The 20,491-nt window shown below is 33.5% G+C and overlaps 2 protein-coding genes across 3 annotated transcripts in view; both read left to right on the top strand.

Annotated features, from left to right (window-relative positions):
* The window catches only part of LOC106713542 (probable serine/threonine-protein kinase nek3), a 99,386-nt gene extending 88,344 nt beyond the window's left edge, over positions 1-11,042 (top strand). The window contains exons 4-8 of one of the 2 annotated variants that reach the window (XM_014506359.2): positions 6,048-6,193; positions 7,340-7,510; positions 7,621-8,701; positions 8,953-9,478; positions 9,552-11,042. In XM_014506359.2, the coding sequence (XP_014361845.2) occupies positions 6,148-6,193; positions 7,340-7,510; positions 7,621-8,701; positions 8,953-9,478; positions 9,552-10,736 (3,009 nt within the window). In that variant the 5' untranslated portion in view covers positions 6,048-6,147 and the 3' untranslated portion in view covers positions 10,737-11,042. Of the gene's footprint in view, positions 1-6,047; positions 6,194-7,339; positions 7,511-7,620; positions 8,702-8,895; positions 9,479-9,551 lie in introns of both variants that reach the window. The other variant, XM_014506358.2, reaches the window with a different exon arrangement.
* A 3,920-nt stretch (positions 11,043-14,962) lies between these two features.
* LOC106713526 (signal peptidase complex subunit 3) lies at positions 14,963-18,782 on the top strand. The gene is given in 7 exon segments (XM_045677960.1): positions 14,963-15,008; positions 15,666-15,830; positions 16,202-16,318; positions 16,548-16,648; positions 17,617-17,795; positions 18,191-18,457; positions 18,556-18,782. Coding segments are annotated over 7 exon segments (1,005 nt in total). The 3' UTR covers positions 18,686-18,782.
* The last annotated feature ends 1,709 nt before the right edge of the window (positions 18,783-20,491 follow it).

The raw sequence follows: 20,491 nt of genomic DNA, 5'->3' as shown, positions 1-20,491 counted from the left end.
AACTATCTAACACCGGCTTAGACTATTGTATTATATGAGGTGCATTAAATCACTTCCTGCTTATTGAAGTCCTTTGGGATTCGTTGTTTATATTTTACTAGCGACCCGCCCCGGCTTCGCACGGGTGCAATGCAAAATATACCTACTACAGAATAAATGCACAATTTATTTAAGGTACTTAAATGGATAAGGATTAATGCTGTATTGTTTAAAATCACTTCGTAAAAGAATAAAAATGGTTATGCTGGGTTATCCCTAAGAGATAGACATATACCATCGCGGACTTTTTTGTTGAACTTTTTAAGGTGAACAATACTGTAGTACATTATTTTGGTCTATCTCGTAGGGTTCAGCCAGCGTTTGCAATATAAGCGCAAAAAACGTGCTTATTTACGACATCACATTAGAAAACTTTAAATTTATCAGTGTTTCTCTACTATATTATGCATTTATTATACATACAAACCTTCCTTAAGAATCACTCTATCTATTAAAAAAAACCGCGTCAAAATCCGTTGCGTAGTTTTAAAGATCTAAGCATACATACGGACATACAGCGAAAGCGACTTTGTTTTATACTATGTATTGATAACCATCATGGAAAATAATACTTAACAGCCTCACTCACAATGATGTACTGGTTACTTGAAAAGTCGTTAATAAATCTCTTTGTGGCCATATAACTGCAACAATAAGTTCTTCTTTGTTGAACACCGAGGTGATCAACGACGCATATGGACATTGCCGGCCTTTGAGAAAAAAATATGTTGTGAAATATAATTACACTTTTAACTCCTAAAACTTGTTTATTTTGATGGAACGATATGTATTAAATAAACTGAAGTGATACGGATTTCCATTGGGACTGTTTAAAATTCTACAAGGCTTGTGCTAGTACGGGGTGCTGAATCCGAATTGGGTGTTACGCAATATGTTTCAGTGAACCGACCCTATACGACACGACACGTCATCGCGCGCCAACGGATAATTCTCGCAGTCAGTAATTACTGAGCACCAATTAACGTAATGCTCATCGCGTTTCACCTATTAATTTAATGCCCGCCTCGCCTCGCGTATTTAATCCTGAAACGGGCACAGATATAAATCTTTCGTTTTAAAAAATATTCACATTAAATATTTTTCCGATGTTATATTATTAATTATAAAATTCAATGCATATTTTAGATTTTTTTTTTACGTTGTTAAATAAATGGAACATATGTAACTTGACATGCATGCACGTTAGACTAGCCAATATGAATATTTTTTGTTGATATTTTTGAGGATTCAATTAAGAGTGTGACATTAGACAGTAAAATTTCCCAACCAGTGGTTACTTAATACCATTTTTATCGTTAGACTTCCGTAAGTTTATGAAAGTAAATATTTTAACTGTTTGACAAATTTCGAAAATTTTCAATAGAATCGGTCGTAACTTTTATGCATCTTATTGCAGTCAGATCACGTCGAAGTAGTAAAATAATAAAACTCTATCCTTTACGTCAACGTTTTGAATAAAATGCAAAACGTGTCTGGGATGCAGCCAACCGCTGGCATGCCTCGGCCAGTCAACAATTCGTTCCAATGTGTTATTTTTTGTCCGAAAACATTTTTTATGGTCATATAGTTTTCAATATTTTTATTGCACATCATTGATTCTTACTAAGCGTTTCCATTTCCATATTAAAAAGCATTCTTTCATGTAATTTACAAAGAAATATTTTCGAAGTAATCGTAATTCGTAGTATGTGTATAATATTCTCGTATTTCATTGAATTAAGTATAGGTTTATATTGTGTATGTCTATATAAAATAGGAAAACGCTATTCAAAGCAATCTCATCTAGAGCAAGCCGCATCAGTGCACGTCTCACAAAGTTTATTTAACAAAATATTGTGATCGGTCAACAAATCTATTCGTTTCCCTCTTATTGCATATTCGATTCATATGGATTCTATTGCACTCCAAAGTAGATGTCTCTTTAAAATATTTTAGTATAATAACAGCCTTTCATCTCAGTACTGACTATACATTTAACGTCTATTACTATGACGTCTCAAAAGGGCTAAACTAAATTTCAAACTAAATTTCAACATTACACCTTGTTTAAAATTGTACCTTATAAAAATGTCTCTATACTACAACATATGGTCTTCTCGTTTTCGACTACTTTTTGAAAGCAAAGATTTATTTACTTTTACTTACTTGTGTTGAATAATCATATATATTGAAAGGAATGTGTTGTCGTAAATCCAAAGTTTAAAAGTTAATCGAAACTTGAAGATAAATTCAACTATTCGGAGGCAAGTATGTCCTGCAATTGGAATACTTTTCAACATAAATTACAGACAAGCGTTTATAAAAAGTTCATTTACATTTCACCTATGTATATACTTATATATAAAGAGGCATAAATACGTAGATAAAAGATGAGCTTTCACAACACATGATCGATCTTTATTCGGAATAATATATTCCGTAATACATTAAACATAATTTCTTTCATATCCCTGAAAGATGCCTAATAATAAGATTGAAGACTCCTCTATAAATAGAGTAAAGAAATGATGTATTGTCGCACATCCGCACAATTCCAAAGCGGGGATTAAAGCTTTTATAAGACGTCTGAAAATCTGAAAAGAGGCTTACGTTGACGCTATTGAAGAGAATCTCATAAAACATTCTTGAAAATCCTGGTTTACGTTCTTGTAATATCATAAGAATACGTAAAATATTACCCTAGTTATTTACTCGACTTTAGCGTACCCATAAATAAATATAAATTACATATATTGATCGATATATTACATAATTTAGAGATTTCTAAAACCTACACATGAAGATGCGTATCCGATTTTTTTTATTTATATATTTTCAATGAAGTGATGTTGTATTAATAAAATTAAATTGTTACATTTGTGGAAAGTTGTGAACTTGCCCGTAATGATCTTCTTACTATTTTTGCATGTCCTTTACTTACCATAGCATAAAAATGTTACTCTATTCAACATTATACTTGTACCTTAAAAGAGTTTCCTATATGAACACATAAGAGTGATAGTAGCGTGCGTTGGAGGGCCTGGATGAGCGCACGCCTCATTAAATTGGTTTGAATAGAGGGCGAATCTGCAATGTCTGCCTATCATACCTCCCTATCGGAAATTTACAACATAGCTATTTGAAAACTTTGCTGTGACTGTGTGACTACATTTTTAACAAATAAACTGCCGACGTCACAATGGTTTAAAGGGGCACGTAAGTCGTCTCTTAGTATAGTTTATCAATATACCGAGTTAGAGATAAGATAATTTAAGAAGCAGGAATAATAATTTGATTTCCAGTTACTTTTAAATCACACGTTTAAACGAATAGTCCAGATTACCAGCACAGAAATTACACACTTTGGAAACATTTAAATAAAACACCCCTTAACCACAAAACAAATAAAAACCGCTTGATACCTTTTTTAAAAGTAATCTCCACATCTTTTGGGCGCCCCTTGCGCGCGACGCTTTCATAGCGTAGTGTTTCATGGCTCGCAGCGATGAATAGACCATAAACAGTGGGCCGCCACAAACACCGCTCCATCACCGCGTCCATTTCCCAAGCAAACACCCACGAGTGTAGTTTCATTCAAACGCACACAGGTTCTAGCCTACGTTAAAAACACTACGTTCACCACTCTATGCCATTTCTGTTCACGTTCACTATTTTACTTTGCATTTTAGGATGCTATAAACATTTCATTATTATATATTTTAGTTATAAAAGGCGAACTCAGTATTATTTTAATATATATTTAGTACAAAGTTACAATAATCTTTTACAGTAAGCTAGTAACAATGGTAGTGTGCAACTTGCACGTGCAACTTTAACTTTCTTTGAAATTGCAAATGGAAATATTTCAGTTAATCTTTGATAATTTTAAGACTGAGGTAGTAAAAGAGTACATAAACCTATTTATTATCTATGTCACATAGTCTATTATATTCTCCAATTTAATACTTCATGATTATAAAATGTTACTTTATAAAAATGGTTACCCTAACGCGAAGCCTGTATACATTGCAGAAGTGAAAAAATCCTTCCCGTATCCTTAGGCTTTGATGCACCCTTGCATTGAAATCTCTTCCGCGCACAAACTAAAACAAGAACTTATTTTCAAAGGTGTTTTATTACTACTATGTTAATATTTCCCCCTATTTTAAGCATATTTTTGCTTAACATTATGATTCATCATATTTTAAAGCAATTACTCGAAGAAATCAACTAAATGAAGATCCGTAAGCGTCTATTGCACAACGCGTTTGTTCGCTCGACGTCTCCAATCGGAACTTACTAAGCATTCAAACGCTTTCAATACCCTTCGCAATGTTAGCCTGACTGCGTCGGCCACAATAGATGCCAATTTACATGGGAATTCGGCTTGGATGCCTCTACGCTTAGCACTCCAGTCCTGGCGTACTGTTAACTCATGCACTGACAGACGGGAGACCAAATTACTTATACACGCATTACACAGCAATAGACATGTCTGCTTCTATTGATCTCCATTCATGTTACGATGTAGATTTAATTGAAAGGCAGGCTAAATAGGGTACAAAGTAATAAATACTCATGCATAAAATAATTTACTTCTCGTCTTTACAGTTAGGGAAATTACGTTGTGTAACTTTCTATATCGTTGGATTTAAAATATAAAAGAAATATTGAGTCCATTGAACTGCACACAATGAAACTAGTATTCATGATACTATCAATATCTGAGCAATAAAATATAGTTAGATAGTAATAATACTAGTAATTGTATTTGAAAGTACTGTGTTACTGAAATTACATATTTATTGCGAGTGCATCGTGCCGGATAAGCTTAACGCGTTCAATTAAGTCAGCGCAATCATCGATAATGGATTCGGTTTCAGCATCGGAATACAATGTAATTTGCCGAGTAATCTTTTTAATTCCCAGTGTTTTCAATGTAATGCACTTTAAATACTTCTTCTAACCTAAAAGACCTCAAATATAGTACAAGATGACTCCGTAAATGTCAAAACGCCGCAATGGAATCGTGAATTACCAAGCCCAATCTTTTAGTACATCGTGAATTATGAATTCTGTATACCATTTTATTGATTTTCCGTTCACCGTTTTTTCTTTGTATCGAAAACCTAATATGTATTCATACCGGCTTATTGAGGATTGTGAATAATATAAACTGGGAACAATAGAATAGTACAATGTTTACGTATTCTGAATCTGGATATTGAAATTTGGTTCAGTTGTTTTATATTAATAAACGTATTCCTTCCTACACCATAAGCTAGATTACGGTTTTTATTAGAGGTGGAACATTGCGTATTTATTTGATTCTACGAATACGGAGCACACTCGCCTCTTTAAGTTCAATTGGGACAGAGAGGGGTAGAAATCAACATAATTTTCAATTTTCTCATATTTCCTGTGAACACAATGTTCTTGTCAATAAAGTATTCAGGGGGTATAGCCCTAAAGCTGATCACTCATTCTGTCTATTCAATATGTTAAAATTTTCAATGTTTAAATATTATCAAGTCCCTTGCAATCCCGGATCCCCATTGGCTAGGATAGTATTTCAGTTAATAAAATAGAATTAAATAATTATACATATAGAAAGATACGGTAGTGACCGCAGTAATTACGCAGGCAATGAGCATTCCAATAGACATGTTTATTTTAAAAGCTATATCGGTTTTGCACAATGATTTGGTCGACCGCTGAAATGAGAGGCGCGCCGCGTCCTCCCGCGCGGCCTGGCCACTGATTATTTTGTTCGTCCCGTTCGTACGCCGGGAATCGCGGCTGATGTGATTTTAGATCTATTCGTTTACAAATTTAACCTTTGCTTGTTTATTCATTAATTTATTATAGTTCGTTTAGCAAATTTTCGTTTTGATTAACAACACCAAATAAGCTTCCTATTAGAGTATACTTTATTATACACTGCACTACTTAATTTATATCAAACATTTAATTTTAGCGTTTCTAATACTATGTTTTATTTGTTCCAGGTCCAGATTCAAACTGTGAATAGTTCTCTTAAGATGCGACTACATCAAGAGCTCTTCACATCGTTTTGACTACCGCAAAATAAATTAATTTATTATTACAATGGAGTTCAGGTTCTTTGCGCTGCTGGCGTTCTCCGCCTGTTTGTGTAAGAATAATAGCAGTTTTATTTATTGTTTTAACAACTTATATAGATCTACAAAACCATTTGCAACTTTAAAAAAAATAATTGCAACTTACAAATATAAAAATTATTTTTTTAATAATTTATATAACTTAGTTTTGTATCTTAGATATTTTTATTCATTTAGAATTCAAGGCATCAATGCATCTTTTACCTACTAGAATGTAAAACATAGGTTGAACGAGACAGATATAATTATTCTAGAACAAAGCAATCGAAAACACGTCTAGATTGAAATGGCAAAGGCGACGCCTTGATATGTATCGAAAGTGGACTATCCCAGCGCACTTAACTCCAAATGGTGCGGAATCAAATCGTCCCGCTTCAATTTTCTTACCAACTTTCAAATGCATGTACCGTGTATTTTCTTGGCACAACTTACTATTGAAAATTCAATTATATGTGTTATAAGTTGCTTTGCACAGATAAAGCTGGTATTTCTAATAAACAAGCAGCATAGAACGTGTTATATTTTATCTTCATCGCAATTATTTCATATTTATTTGGAATTAGCTGTCGTCCGCGACACCGTCCGCGCGTAGTTATAAAAAACATCATAAGTAGCCTATGTGTTCTTCCAGACTATGCTCTACCTCTATGTCAAATTTCATCGAGGTTCATGCAGCCGTTCTGGAGATACCTTCAAACAAACATCCATCCATCCATTTTCATCCATCAGAATTTTTCAGTTTAGATGGCCTAGTATTTATTTATCGAATTCTGCTTATATTTACATTGGTACCACATGTGGAGTTCCTAGGGTGATGTGTTTATCCTTTGGTGATAACTTAAAATAAGGTTTAATACTCGTTTGCCCTTTTTTCGTATAAAACAGCGATATAACTATATATATATGTACTATGTATATATACGTGTTATGGTATCACATGCCATTGGTTATTCAATGCAAACAGTTACGAGCACTTTCGTAATGATATATTTTTACCCTCTTTTTATATCATGTGCAGATACCATTTCACGCTATATTCTAATCAATGATACAGAAATAACTCCAAGCACAATAAGAAAGAGGGGAAAATAATGCAAACATTGCAGCGAAAGGAATGTAGCAACATTTTACTTAAATACTAATATAAATTTATTTTACAGACAATAATATACACGCAGAAGGTCCATTTTATAATGGAGCAGACAAAATCGCACCCAGCCAGGCGCCCAGTGGAAACTTCATTACGCAGACGGTGTACGGCTTTCTTGACTTCACTACAACAATAGGCAATACCGTAATGATCTTTTCACCGCATTCTGCACCACCGCCAGGTCGTTCTTTTTACATATTTCTGTTTTCGTACAGTTACATTCTAAATAAAAATAGTTTAGTGAGTGGCAATTGAGTGATCCCCAAACTAACTAATGGATATTTTTTTCAGAGCCGCCAAAAACGGAAAAACCGGTGCAAGAAAATATTATAGAAACCAAACCTCCGCCGCCATCTATTACAGATGTAAAACCAGAAGCCATAAAACCTAGCAAAACATCGGATAAAGATAAAACTAATAAAGCTTCGATACCTGTCATTGCATCCAGTGCCATATCCGTTATATCTTCTCCGCCAAAAAATGAGATTAATGTTCCAAAATCAGTCATTAAAGAGCAAAAACAAATTATCACAAAAGTTGAAGTTGTTGCAGGTCCTTCAAAAATTGTAGAAAGTATTTCTCCGAAACAACCTGCAAAATCAAACAAACAGGCTTCACAACCAAGTAAAAAACCAAAAAACCAACCTGTTAAAAGTGTGACAAACATAGTAAGCAGCAAAGTTGAAGTCAAACAAAGTCCCCAACCTTCAGTAAAAATTAACAGTATAGTAGAAATTAAGTCCAGCCAATCAGATGAAGAACCAGCGATTTTGGTTACCAATAACAATATAGGAGAACCCGAATACGATTTTCTTTCACGCCAGCCATCCGAATTTGTTGAAGAGACATATAAAGTTATAAATTTACGTCCTTCTAAATCAATCGGTCATAAACCTAAAAATCTAAAAAATAGAGTGCATGCACCTACTCCTCCGCCTGATGATGACGAGCATCCTATAGGACTTGTCACAACACTAGGAGGTACTATTGTTAAAGACGGCGCAACCACTATCCATGAAACCAGTGTCATCGGTACATACATATCTGGCAAATATGCTCAGGTATTGAATAGTAATTCAAAAATATTATCACCAGGACATAGAGCTAAAATTGCGCCGAGTCCAACACACAGAATTCTCAAAACTGTGGCACCAGGAATAGGAAAAAATCAGCGGCATCATTTGGAACCAACTCCGTCTATAAGCAATGAAGAAACCGCCACTAGCAAAACTCCACGTAGGCAAACAAATAACGGTAGCTCTTTTAAAAACCGTCAAAGATCACAAAATAATGACAATGATAATCGCGAAGCTCCAAGTCAAAATAAAAAATTTAAAAATCGTAATACCTCGCAATCTCAACGAACTCAAAGGTACGTCGATCCTTGATCTATATTAAATTTAGTATTTGCTTTAATTCAGAGTAATTATTGTATAATAATTATTTAAATTATTTACATACCATGTCAAAATTTAACATATCTTTGTGTAAAACATATATCCTATGTCACGTACGTATATTTGTTCTTAGCTTACCTAAGATCGTTAAGTAGCATTTCTGTTTCAGTACACGATTTGGTCGACCTGCGAATACTCCTCAATTGGCAACCGTCTCTGTTTACAGTGAAACTCCAGCGCCGTCTTTTTCAAACAGAAGAAAAAGCAATCGAAACTCTGGTCATAAAACTACTGTGACACCAGCAAGCAATAACGATAGCTCCAAACGTGGCTTCAAACCTCGAATTCAGCCAACAGCAGTCGATCAAGGAGCATCTGCCTCGACTAGTATATACAAATTTAAATTGAATCGTTCGCCAGGAACTGGTCGCTGGCAGTATAAGACAAGCCCAAAACCTAAGGTCACCATAAGAAAAACTGGCGATGATGAACAACCAACTACACCTAATACTAACCCTCTTCTCGATGACATCCAATCCAATGATATATCTCCTCAGTCAAGATCAGATAATGACCTAGATCTGTCGAGTTCTCAAAGTGGCCCCGGAACTCTCCTAGAAAACGATACTGAAGATAATTCCTTAGAAAAACCTCTTCCCGTTGAAACAATTAAAGTAGAAATCTCCACACCTGCTGATTTCCGAGACGTTTACTACGAAATAGCAACCCTTAAATCACCATACACATTTCAGGTAAAATGATTCAATATTATAAAAAACTCGCTCCTGTGAATCGTTTTTTATTAATTTATTTTTATTTTTTTAGGTTGGCCGTGTTAAAAATACTCGTATCATCACAGTTACAACAACAATAGAAAAACGCATTGACCCAACTATATCTTTTAATGGCCAAAATTCTCCCAATGAGCCGTTGACAGAAAATATATTAGCAACAGCATCACCTTATGGTAAAGATCATTACCTTTTGGATTCAAGTATAGCTACCTTGCCAGCAATAACGTTGTCTTCCGATATGGAAACGCCGCCTCTAGAAACAGTTACTGAAACATTTAGTACCACACAAAATATGTTGAAAACTCATATTTTACCTGTCGTTAATGATGCTAATTTAACAAGCAGCTTGACATTTGTACAAACATATCAAGTAACTAGGTTTGTGACTGCAACAAAAACACTGCCACCTATGGACTTTTTCCAATTCATTCCAAGTAAAACGTTAAAAGAATTTAACAGCCGTCTTGACGAAGCTGGGTCCGAATTACATTTAGAGCTTGATTTTGGTGATAGTAACGAAGATGAAGAGGGAGTTAACCGACGAGTGTTGCCTGCTGAATTAGATCTTGCAAATATTGGGTCAGATTTTGATATAACAGACGTCGATAAATATAGAGATAATCATTTGCGTCTAAAGAAAGCACATGGGCAAAATAAAAGTAATCAAGTAACGGAATCACCAAATCCTGCCGTAGCATTGACGCCTGAACAGGCTCAACAACTTGCCCTCTTAAGATTACTTAACCCGGCTGCTGCAGCTCAAATACCTAATGTAGTTACCACATCAAAGCCTATTCTTAAATACGAAACAGTGTACGAATCTCACGTAATTCCACTTTTTAACGGCAAGAGTACGATCTTAAGTACAATTTCGAGGCCAGTAGCTACTGTTACAAAAACAGAATATGAAATCGGTACAAGCAGTCTCCCTGCCCTGCCACTTCAGCCTATTCAACCTATTAATCCGCTTTACCCGCAACAACAATTTTCACTTACTTCGACACCGGTTGTTGTGAACACAGAAGTTGTAGCAACTGATAGTCAAATATTGAAATTAACTTTCGGAGCTAAGACAGTTTACACGACATTGTTCACAACTAAAGTTGTACCAACAATGGTGACGTCTTACGTAACATCTTCGATACCCGTACAACCGAGTGCCGGATTCCCTGGATATTACCCGGCACCGTTCGCACCGTTCCCATACGTTGGTTAAAATTATTTCAAAGATTTTCACACGAGTGGAACGGACAATATTTCGATGTGAAAAGTGGTTGTGATAAATTTGTAGTAAAGACAAATATTATGTAGTGACTTGTGATGGTGTACCTAAAGAAAGGATCGGTGTTTGCGTGAACTATATATAGACTGTGTAGATAGGCAAATGAGCTTTGATGAAACGTAATAGTAAACTTTCAAGTTACATTTTCCAAAAAGTCTACAAGTGCCTTTAAATTGAATGTACTCCTTTATAATGTTTCTCTACAGCAATCTACTGGCCCTTTTAGTTAATATTTTGTAAATATTTCTATTTATATTTTTTTGTATTTTTGTACATAATTAGATATTATAAATAAAATACCGCACCTAAATTTTAAGATACTCTAATTGTAGATACAAAAAACTGTTTCATGCTTCTCTTTGATGTATGTATATTTTACTTATTTCATTGGGTTTTTGTAAAATAAATTTAAACTTACAACAACATTTGTTTTATTTTCTACGGAATATATTATAATATAAACTACATCATACGGCGTACATGAGCAGAATAAATTATAGTTACACATGAATATATCGATTGAATAAAATATGCGGTACTAGATGGCGCTGTGGCGAGACCGTGTTTTAGATTCGTAGAATCATCAGAGCCTAGCACGAATATTTGTGACAATAGCCATCATATCGTCGTCTATTAAAATTTGCACAGCGGGCGTAAAGGACGCCAAAAATATATACTAATTTAGACATAATTGACAATGACAATACGAAGGCGCTTGTCGCAAATATTCGTGCTAGGCTCAAGTTGTGATCACGAGACTGCCACAACATAATTTCAACATCACGGCGAAAAACATAATCGATCATTAAATTTTTAAGTAAAGACAGCAAATGATACGATTGAGACCAACAAAGACAAAATTAGTGGGAGGAACGAATTAAGCGGTATGAATTAGTCAGGAAATCTCTTTGTATCATAAATTGTAATTTTTAATTTTATTTCACTATGAAAATAACTAATATGACAACTACGATACATAAACCTACATTTAAGAAATTGTTTTAAGGCTAAAAAGTATTATATTTGGTTGAGATAGTAATATTTCACAGAGACGAGAGGTTTATTTCCCATGATAACTTAATTAAAGCCGTTTCATACTAAACAGGGGTGCTGAAAGAAACAAAGAGGCTCCAAGTTATGAAACTAAGATTAATGGAAGCTGTTTTGTAAACTTAATAAGTAATTTTAATCTTAGAAATTTCCTTTTTCTCGTTTTGAAATTGAGTCCGTTAATGTAACTTGACACAGAACAACATTTAAAAGTTATATTAATCATGTTTATAAGTTTGTTATTCTTTTTATAAGAATGAAAAAAAGTTTATAAAAGTTATCAATAGAAAGAAAACTTTGCAGAATCAAAAATAGCATAAAATATTGGGTTCTTACATATGAAATTGTTATTTTGGAATATGTACCGGTCACTTTAATCTGAATTATATCCACTCTTCTTCTTACCCTTTGTTTTTTTTAGTAAAGGGGTCAATGGACTACCTATAAGATGGCAAAATTTTATAGAGAATAATGGTATATACGTAGATTTATTAACTTTAAAAACGACTTTATATTACTCCCAAACAAAATGTAAATTTTATTTATTTAAGGACCTTTAATTCATACTATAATTGACCTGAAAGATTATAATTTAAGACCCTTTTTCTATAGCTTACTTACTTACTAATCTTACTACTTAAATATTGCAAATGCGAATGTTAAAATGGACGGATAGATCCATGTTTGTTACTAGGTATCTACAGAACGACTCAACGGATCTTTATTAAATTTGGGTTAAATATAGAACATAGCCTGAAAGAATACATACTCGTATGTTACTTGTTAAGTTTTTTCTTAATAACGCGCGGATGAAGTCGCGGGCAAAAGCTACTAATTACATAAGCAAACACACTATTTCAAAAATTAAGTTATAAAATAAACATCTGCAGTAAAAAAATCAACATAAATATCAGCACGTGAATATATTCAAAATCGTGGAAACGATTCCCGTTAGATCGCGTACCTGCGGCTTTACTTGCAGTTTTATGCACACGTTATTCACACTACAGCCCCTACGTGCATACTTATCGTCGAGAGTGGTATCGTGTATTATCTAACTGCTTAAGGTAAGTTCTCTCAACTACAAACATTTTATACTTTTTAACATGTTAAGAAAACTAGTTGCAGTACAGGAAAATTACAAGATTTTACGAAACTTGAAAAAACAATGGAATACTTTTAAAAAGGACACGTTCTTAAATTCGTAACTTGCGTTTGTCCTTGACTTTGTCCGCGCGAAATTTAAAAAAAAACCTAATAATAATTATAGCCTATGTCACCCGTGGATTCCCATTCCCAACAGTAAGAGAATTTTTCAAATTGGTTCAGTAGTTAAGGGGCATATTCAATGCAAACAAAGAAAGAAACACACAATCAATCACAATTTAAATTTAAATTAAATTTCTTGATCCCACAGTCAAATTATTTTATATAATTTTGTGGGACATAGTTCTATTTTAGGTTTTTTTTATTGTATTGTAAACAAATAAATAAATAAATAATAAGTCTTTTCTCTTATATTAATATAGGTGAAAGATATTGTTCTAACGAATTTCTTCGCCTATGTCTGTCGTCGAATCAATAGGAATTCACAGCTAAAAGATAAGCGAAAACAGTTTAATAGGAATAAGAGTATAAAATAAATCTAACCTCGAAAATTTTTAAATTTAGTTGTTCTAACACCTCTATTTGCTTTTAACATAATAAATATTTTAATGGTGTTGTGGTTTTTTCTGTAAAGTTTCTGTTAGTTGAATTATAAAAAAAATATGGAAAAAATTAAAAATAATGAAAAAAAACTTGAGAGGTGTCAGGGGACACCCGGATGGAACGAAGTTCCTTTCAATTAATTAGTGAAGGAACCAATGTTTATTCTATGCATAAAAAACTTAAGTCTTCACAAGAAGTACATTTTATTTCTATGAATTTTCGTTATATATTGTCACGTCGTTGCCATGGTGATATATCAAAAAGTGTCGGGACAACTTTTCGTAAGATTTTTTTCCGTCTAGCCCCCTTTCACAACGCGCGATAAGGAACTTCGTTCCAATATCATATAGGTATTGCAAAATCACCATCATCTCCATGACCTTGTCCCATTTACAAAGGGTCGGTACACCAGGTTTCCGTCTTCTAAATCAATCTGTCTGCCGTCATCTCCATTGTCACACCCTTCTGGGTCATGTCACCTTTCACGCAATCCATCCTGTACCTGGTCTGCCTGTACCGGTGTCCCCTCCACACTCATACTTAATGTTCTCCTTGCCACATGCGATTCTTCCCTCCTCGTAACATGTCCATATATAGCAAAATGTTATAACTTGGTGACTCCAAAAAAAAACAAATATTTCTAGGAAACGATTTTTAACCAATATATATACAAGGTTTAATATACAAATAATAAGAACAAAATGAAAGTCAACAGTATATTTCTAATGCAACAAATATTGCAAATCTTCTCAAACAAGTGAAGCATGAGCATGGAAACGAGGTATAGGGGAATTAAATTTGAAGCGCATTTATTTTAAAATGGCATCGCGTCTGTCGAGTTATAAATCTATACGCGGAGTCTGGGCGGGCTACGAGCTCGCTGATTGAACGAGGTTAGACGAAATCGGCTTATCGCCCGACGATGGCGAATGGAGAATAATTTCATTGGTGTATGCACCAGGCCCGACAGAGCAGCTACAAAATAGTTCCTATTAAATTTTTAAATTGTACCTCACACTTTTGCGCAATTTTTTTTCTAATGGCTATCACATTCTGAAAATTGATTTTTATAGACTGTAAATGATGATAGACATGTCTGCTTTTGTAATGAAGCCTTAATATGAATATAATCTTTTTAAGAGGTCTTCTTTTTTAAGAATTTCATAGTTTTAAATATCTTGATTACATAAACAAATAAAATATAGCTTATCGATACTTAAAAAATAAAATCTTTGGTTCATCTGTTTATCTCATGTCTCTTAAAATTAAATCAAAGTATTTCTGTTCGTTTAGTCAAAGTAGTGATACAATTAATTTCTTTGTTTTAATTATTACTAATTATTTAAATATTTGCTATAGAACGGTGACCGTGACGAGAAGCAATTGATAATTCAATGATAATGTTATCAATAACAATGAAATCATTCCAATCGGTCTACGGCACAGGTAATGAATGTAGAGATACGATCATAAGTATTATAATACGAAATTAGTATTTGTTATGTCAAGATAAATGTTGGCCGTCAGATATGTTTTTACCAAACTCTGCGTACATTTGTTGTGTGCCCCTAAACAATAATATTTAGTGTTTGCTTTGTGTAACTTCTTGTAAAACATTCAGAACCTGATCCTTGGAATGGATAAAAATAGAATAATTATTATAGCTGTCCTACTTGTTTGTAGTAAGTATTTATTATTTTATTTAAGTTAATGTTAGCAGCTATATGTTTACGATACGCAATTGATTAAGGAGAGTAACTATTTGAACATATACAATATAATTAATTGAAAACAGCTTTTCTTGCGTTATTGCAGTGGCACAAAGTGCAAGCTTTAGCGGGGAAATACCAAGACCTCACAAGGACAGGTGATCCAGGGAAATTTATAAATCTATTTTGATTGTCATTGATTGGTCAAGTAATATATACCTACACAAAGTCTTAACAAGTTTGCAATAAAACATATCTTCGATTGGTTTGACAATATTTAGTGCGTTGTTTGATATACGTAGAACTACATTTTACAAGTAACGGTACGTTTTGCAACAAATACTGCGCTGTTTATATTCGTTGCGTCTTATTTCAAGTTTGTACTTGTATATAGGCAGTGTAGCTGTGATGTCTCAGTCGATACCGGTGTCCCGATGTTTCCGATTCACGTGGCTCGGGCCTAAATTCAACAATGAGAGCATATTTCTGAACGCCACCTGTCAGGAAGCGACACGACTGGCCAGCGGCGTGCCCTGTGCCCAGCCACTCGTTGCCTCTTGTAAGTACAGAGTATTCATTTTTTGGGTTTAATCAATAAAGAGGACACGAGAATGATACGAGAGAATCTTAGTATGATAATGGTTTATAATCTATGAATCAGCCGGATGGGTTGTCTCACAATATATCTAGTCCCGGTATATGGCATCTCGAAGAATGGTTGAGAATGGAACAAACTTTTGCATGTGTTTAAGGTCCTTTCTTTTCTTCATTTTCTTGATTTTGTTACCCGTTCGTAAATTCTACATTAATATTAGCAACACATTTGTAAATTAAATTATTCCGGTATCAAATTGTCTTGTCATATACAGAATGTGAGGATAAGTTTTCGCTTTCATCTTCATTAATATGAACTATATTATTATATTTCAGATGACGGGACATGGCCAGATGTTGAGTACATCTGGACACACCACTCCCGCGATGCCTCTTGTATACTGGGACCGAATGACGTTTGCGCGAAATACACCTACTACTTTGATGGACATGGTATCCTAGCATAATATATTATTTATTATACACTTTTTGCAAAATTTTAACTCTGTGAATATCAATACGTTATGTTTTTATATAGTTTTATTTTTATGAACATTATTACTAAAATAAAATTTATTATTTAAAAAAAATAAGAAATTTCCAACACTGGCTTCGGAATAAAATAACAGCGTCGACAAAACTGGGACGGGCGCAATAAAACAGGATTTTTTTTGGTTTTCAGTTGAGAACTCAACTTACTTATGCACTCGGGCGGTGGACTCTTTTGGGGCGGCTGTCACCAGTGGTTGCTACCAACAGAGGAACGGCAGTTTCGCTACTAGAGTGTGTTTTTGTCGATCTGTGCCGGGCGGCGTGCCTTGCAACGAAGCACCACTTACGTCACTTTTGTCCTTGCAGGTCTTCATTCTAGCCATAGTTTTAATTATAAGCCAAAGTGTAGCTTAAACTTGTTCCTTTTAATAAAATTTTATTCGCTTAAGTACTTTCATTTTTAACTAAACCTTAGAATGTTAATTTCAAATGATAAATATAGGTATAATTCACACTTACAGTCTCTGCCAATCATTCGGCCTGCCTAATTGCCAATAATACCTATACTCCCTATAGTACAGAAACTTAAATTATTATTAAACCAACATTGATCACAAAATATGTACCTAGGATAATCTAATCAGCGGTCTGGAAATTATGACTTCATTTGAAATGTTTGAAATTCATTTGAATAGTTAATGAAGCCACAAATCACGTAAAAGTCAATAATGTGCTACTTCGTGAAAAATCCCACACTTAAGTAATTTTTCGCATTTACAAATTCAAAATCAGAGCTGTTTTCTTATTCTGTCTTGCAAGAATTGTAAAGTGTTCCCTCTAGCGGAAAATGTGTAAACTTTTTCAAAAAGTTGACTTTTATAGAATTTAAATTCTTTTTAATAATTATTTTTATGTTTTTTTTTAAATTATTTAAAATTATTTTTTATTAATATTACACAGTTTGTGGCTATGTTAAGTTTTTTGCAGTAAATATTTACAAAAAAAACACATTGAAATTTAGGAAAATGGAGCGTAGAACGAAACGCATTAATACGAAACGTGTATAGTTTTCGGTTTCGTACAATGTAACTTTGTAAAATAAACTTTCTTCCAACGACTTATGGTATAAATTTATGGAAAACACTTTGTAGCCTCTGGCACAGCAAGAGTGAAGTTGAATGTGACGTGTCTTTAATGTCATCTAATCGCCAACACAAAGTAATCAAAATTTAACAAAAAACAATTTATTTGTGTTAAAGATTCATAGCAAACCTTTGCTATAAATATAATTCAACATGTATTCGGTTTTAACGAGAGGAAATGCGATATTAACCTATACTTTAAGTGTGTTAGCATGTTTAACATTTTTGTGTTTTCTATCCACTTTAACAGTGGATTATAGAACTGCCGCTCAAATGAACACTGTAAAAGTAGTCGTGTAAGTATACGAAATCATAGATATCCGAAATTGATAATTACAAAGATTTTCATTTCGTTGTCATAGAAGAAAATTACCCATCGGTTAAATTTCGATCGTAACATTTTATATATTTACAATCTTACTTATACTCTCAACTGATTGTTATCTTTGAAATAAGCACGTTTTAAATCTGGTGTGAATATGCTACAAAACTACTTCAAAATAACTACACACTATTATTACAACAAACTTGATAACTTTTCTCTTTTTCAGTAAATATACTATCAATAGATAGTTTCTCAAAACATGTTGTACATCTCTTTCGATGCCACCACACTCATTGTCATTGAATATGTTAATGTGTATGTAATTTTCATACATTAACTTACTAACATGTCCAATTTTTCTTGCAGTAAGAATGTTCCAGATTATGGTGCTTCCAGAGAAAGAAATGATCTCGGATTCCTTACATTTGATCTCAAAACAGACCTGTCTCACCTTTTCAACTGGAATGTGAAGCAGCTGTTCTTATACCTTACAGCGGAATATGTGACACCCAACAATGAACTCAATCAAGTTGTACTATGGGATAAAATTATTTTAAGAGGAGAAAATGCACTATTAGATTTTAAGAATATGAACACAAAATACTACTTCTGGGATGATGGTAATGGTTTGAAGTAAGTATCTACAATTACCAAATGCAGATAAAGCCTAGTGCCAACCTAGAACCAGTGATCACTGATCTTTTTTACACATATGAAATTTTATATTTCAGGGGTCATCAGAATGTAACTCTAACTCTGTCATGGAACATCATTCCAAATGCTGGTCTTTTGCCAAACATTGAAGCCCTTGGACAACATTCATTCAAGTTCCCCACAGAGTATACACAAACTAGAGTATGATTCATGTATGTACATGAATGAACTACCCCTTTCTTATTACACGGTGAGAAAGGAAATTTTGTTGTGTAGTTGGGGACTTTTGAGATATTTAACAAGATCTTCTAATATATTACTTTGTGTAAAATGGACTTTGATTTTTAAATCTTACCCTTTTTGCCTCTGACTGAATCTTATAGAAAAATATCCTAAAAATAAATAAAAGGTCATCTCATTACCCACATAAAGTGACAACTTGGCAAAGTGTTCACATTGCGTAAGGATGAGGAAATGCCTTGCTTGCTGGTATTCTACTACATTAACCCAGCCCTGTTCTCATTTTTGTTGAACAACATGTTTCATTGGCATTTTTTAACACTTCCTTACTTTCACACATTCCAGCCCACTACTGTTGTAACAATATAAGGTAATAATGAAGAAAACCATACTATGTAGTATTTTAGAGTTGTTTATTTGTCAAATACATTTAAAGGATACATTATATTTTAGCTCTACATGTCACTACAGCAGAAAAACATACTATATCATCACTTTTAAGCACTGACCTATATAAATGGACTGGCTATGACGTAGTATTTTGTGCCTATTTGATTTTCGACATTGTTGCCACACCGCCTCTAACATCAGCTAGAGGCAGTGTGGATTCGAACTAATAATATAGATAGAATACCTGTCACGTAACATCAATAGGCGCGCTTTAATTGGAACGAAGCAAAAGCTGTCATTTCTTAACAATAGCCTATCCATTTATCTAGATCAGTGCTTTCAATGTATCTACTAAGGTACAATGTTACTAAACTATGTAGATTTCAAGGAACATCTACTTGTAAAACAGTATCTTATTAAAAACATCTATTTATCGTTAATTTCTGAGACCAATATAAAACCCCCCGTTTAAAAAAATATTGTTATCTTTGTTTTGTCAAAGGTAATGAGAGAGATGACAATATGTTTTATACAGAGATTTTAGTCTCGGAAACTAATGATTTAACCATTTCAACTGATAAACAAATTTAATTTAGGTAAGGGCCATATAATCCTAGATTCACATAGACTTTCGTACGAACGTAGAAATATAATTTTTCGGAAATTCCTTACCATTTATAAACGCGTACAAGCCGAAACAGCAGTTTTCAATTACTACAATTTAAAGTTTAGTGTAAGACCTCACATGTAAGCATATTCTTATGAGGTAAATATTTTTTTACATTAACATGTGTTTCACATGTTAATATTAATTAGAGACATAATTATATTTAACTAAAATACAGTTATAACAGTATCTAATTTGTAGATCGCTAAATATCCAACAACGGGTTCTCTCCCAATGCTTTCTATCGCACACAGAGGAGACATCCTACCTGCTATATAATAAAAAGATTCAAATTATTCTGTAAACAGTTATTGAATCCTAAAATATAGTAAAATATTAACTACAGAACAATCTACAACGTAAAATACTTATCAGGGTACATAGTTCAAAACAGTAATGTCCTATTTCATATTTTTCAATAATTTTTGTGCTTTCGTAAGGTATAAAATCTCGTTTAAAAATAATTTTAACTTCGATTACACTCTAAATTGATTCTATTTTATCTTTAAAATTGTATGTTGATCCATTGCGCTCGTTTTACTTTAATACATGTTTTAAAACAAGTCACATACTTCTTGAATCCGATATAAGAATGAGCAAAAATAACTCACAATTTAATTCTAGGATATTGTAAAACTATTTGGTTACACTCTATGTATTGAGGTAAGGAAATTTGTAATAACTACATACGCGCGCCGCAAATAGCCTCAGAATAA

Source organism: Papilio machaon, chromosome 5, assembly GCF_912999745.1.
Source record: "Papilio machaon chromosome 5, ilPapMach1.1, whole genome shotgun sequence".
Classification (NCBI taxonomy): domain Eukaryota; kingdom Metazoa; phylum Arthropoda; class Insecta; order Lepidoptera; family Papilionidae; genus Papilio; species Papilio machaon.
Note: the sequence above shows the minus strand (reverse complement) of the source record. Positions and strands in the feature narration are given on the sequence as shown.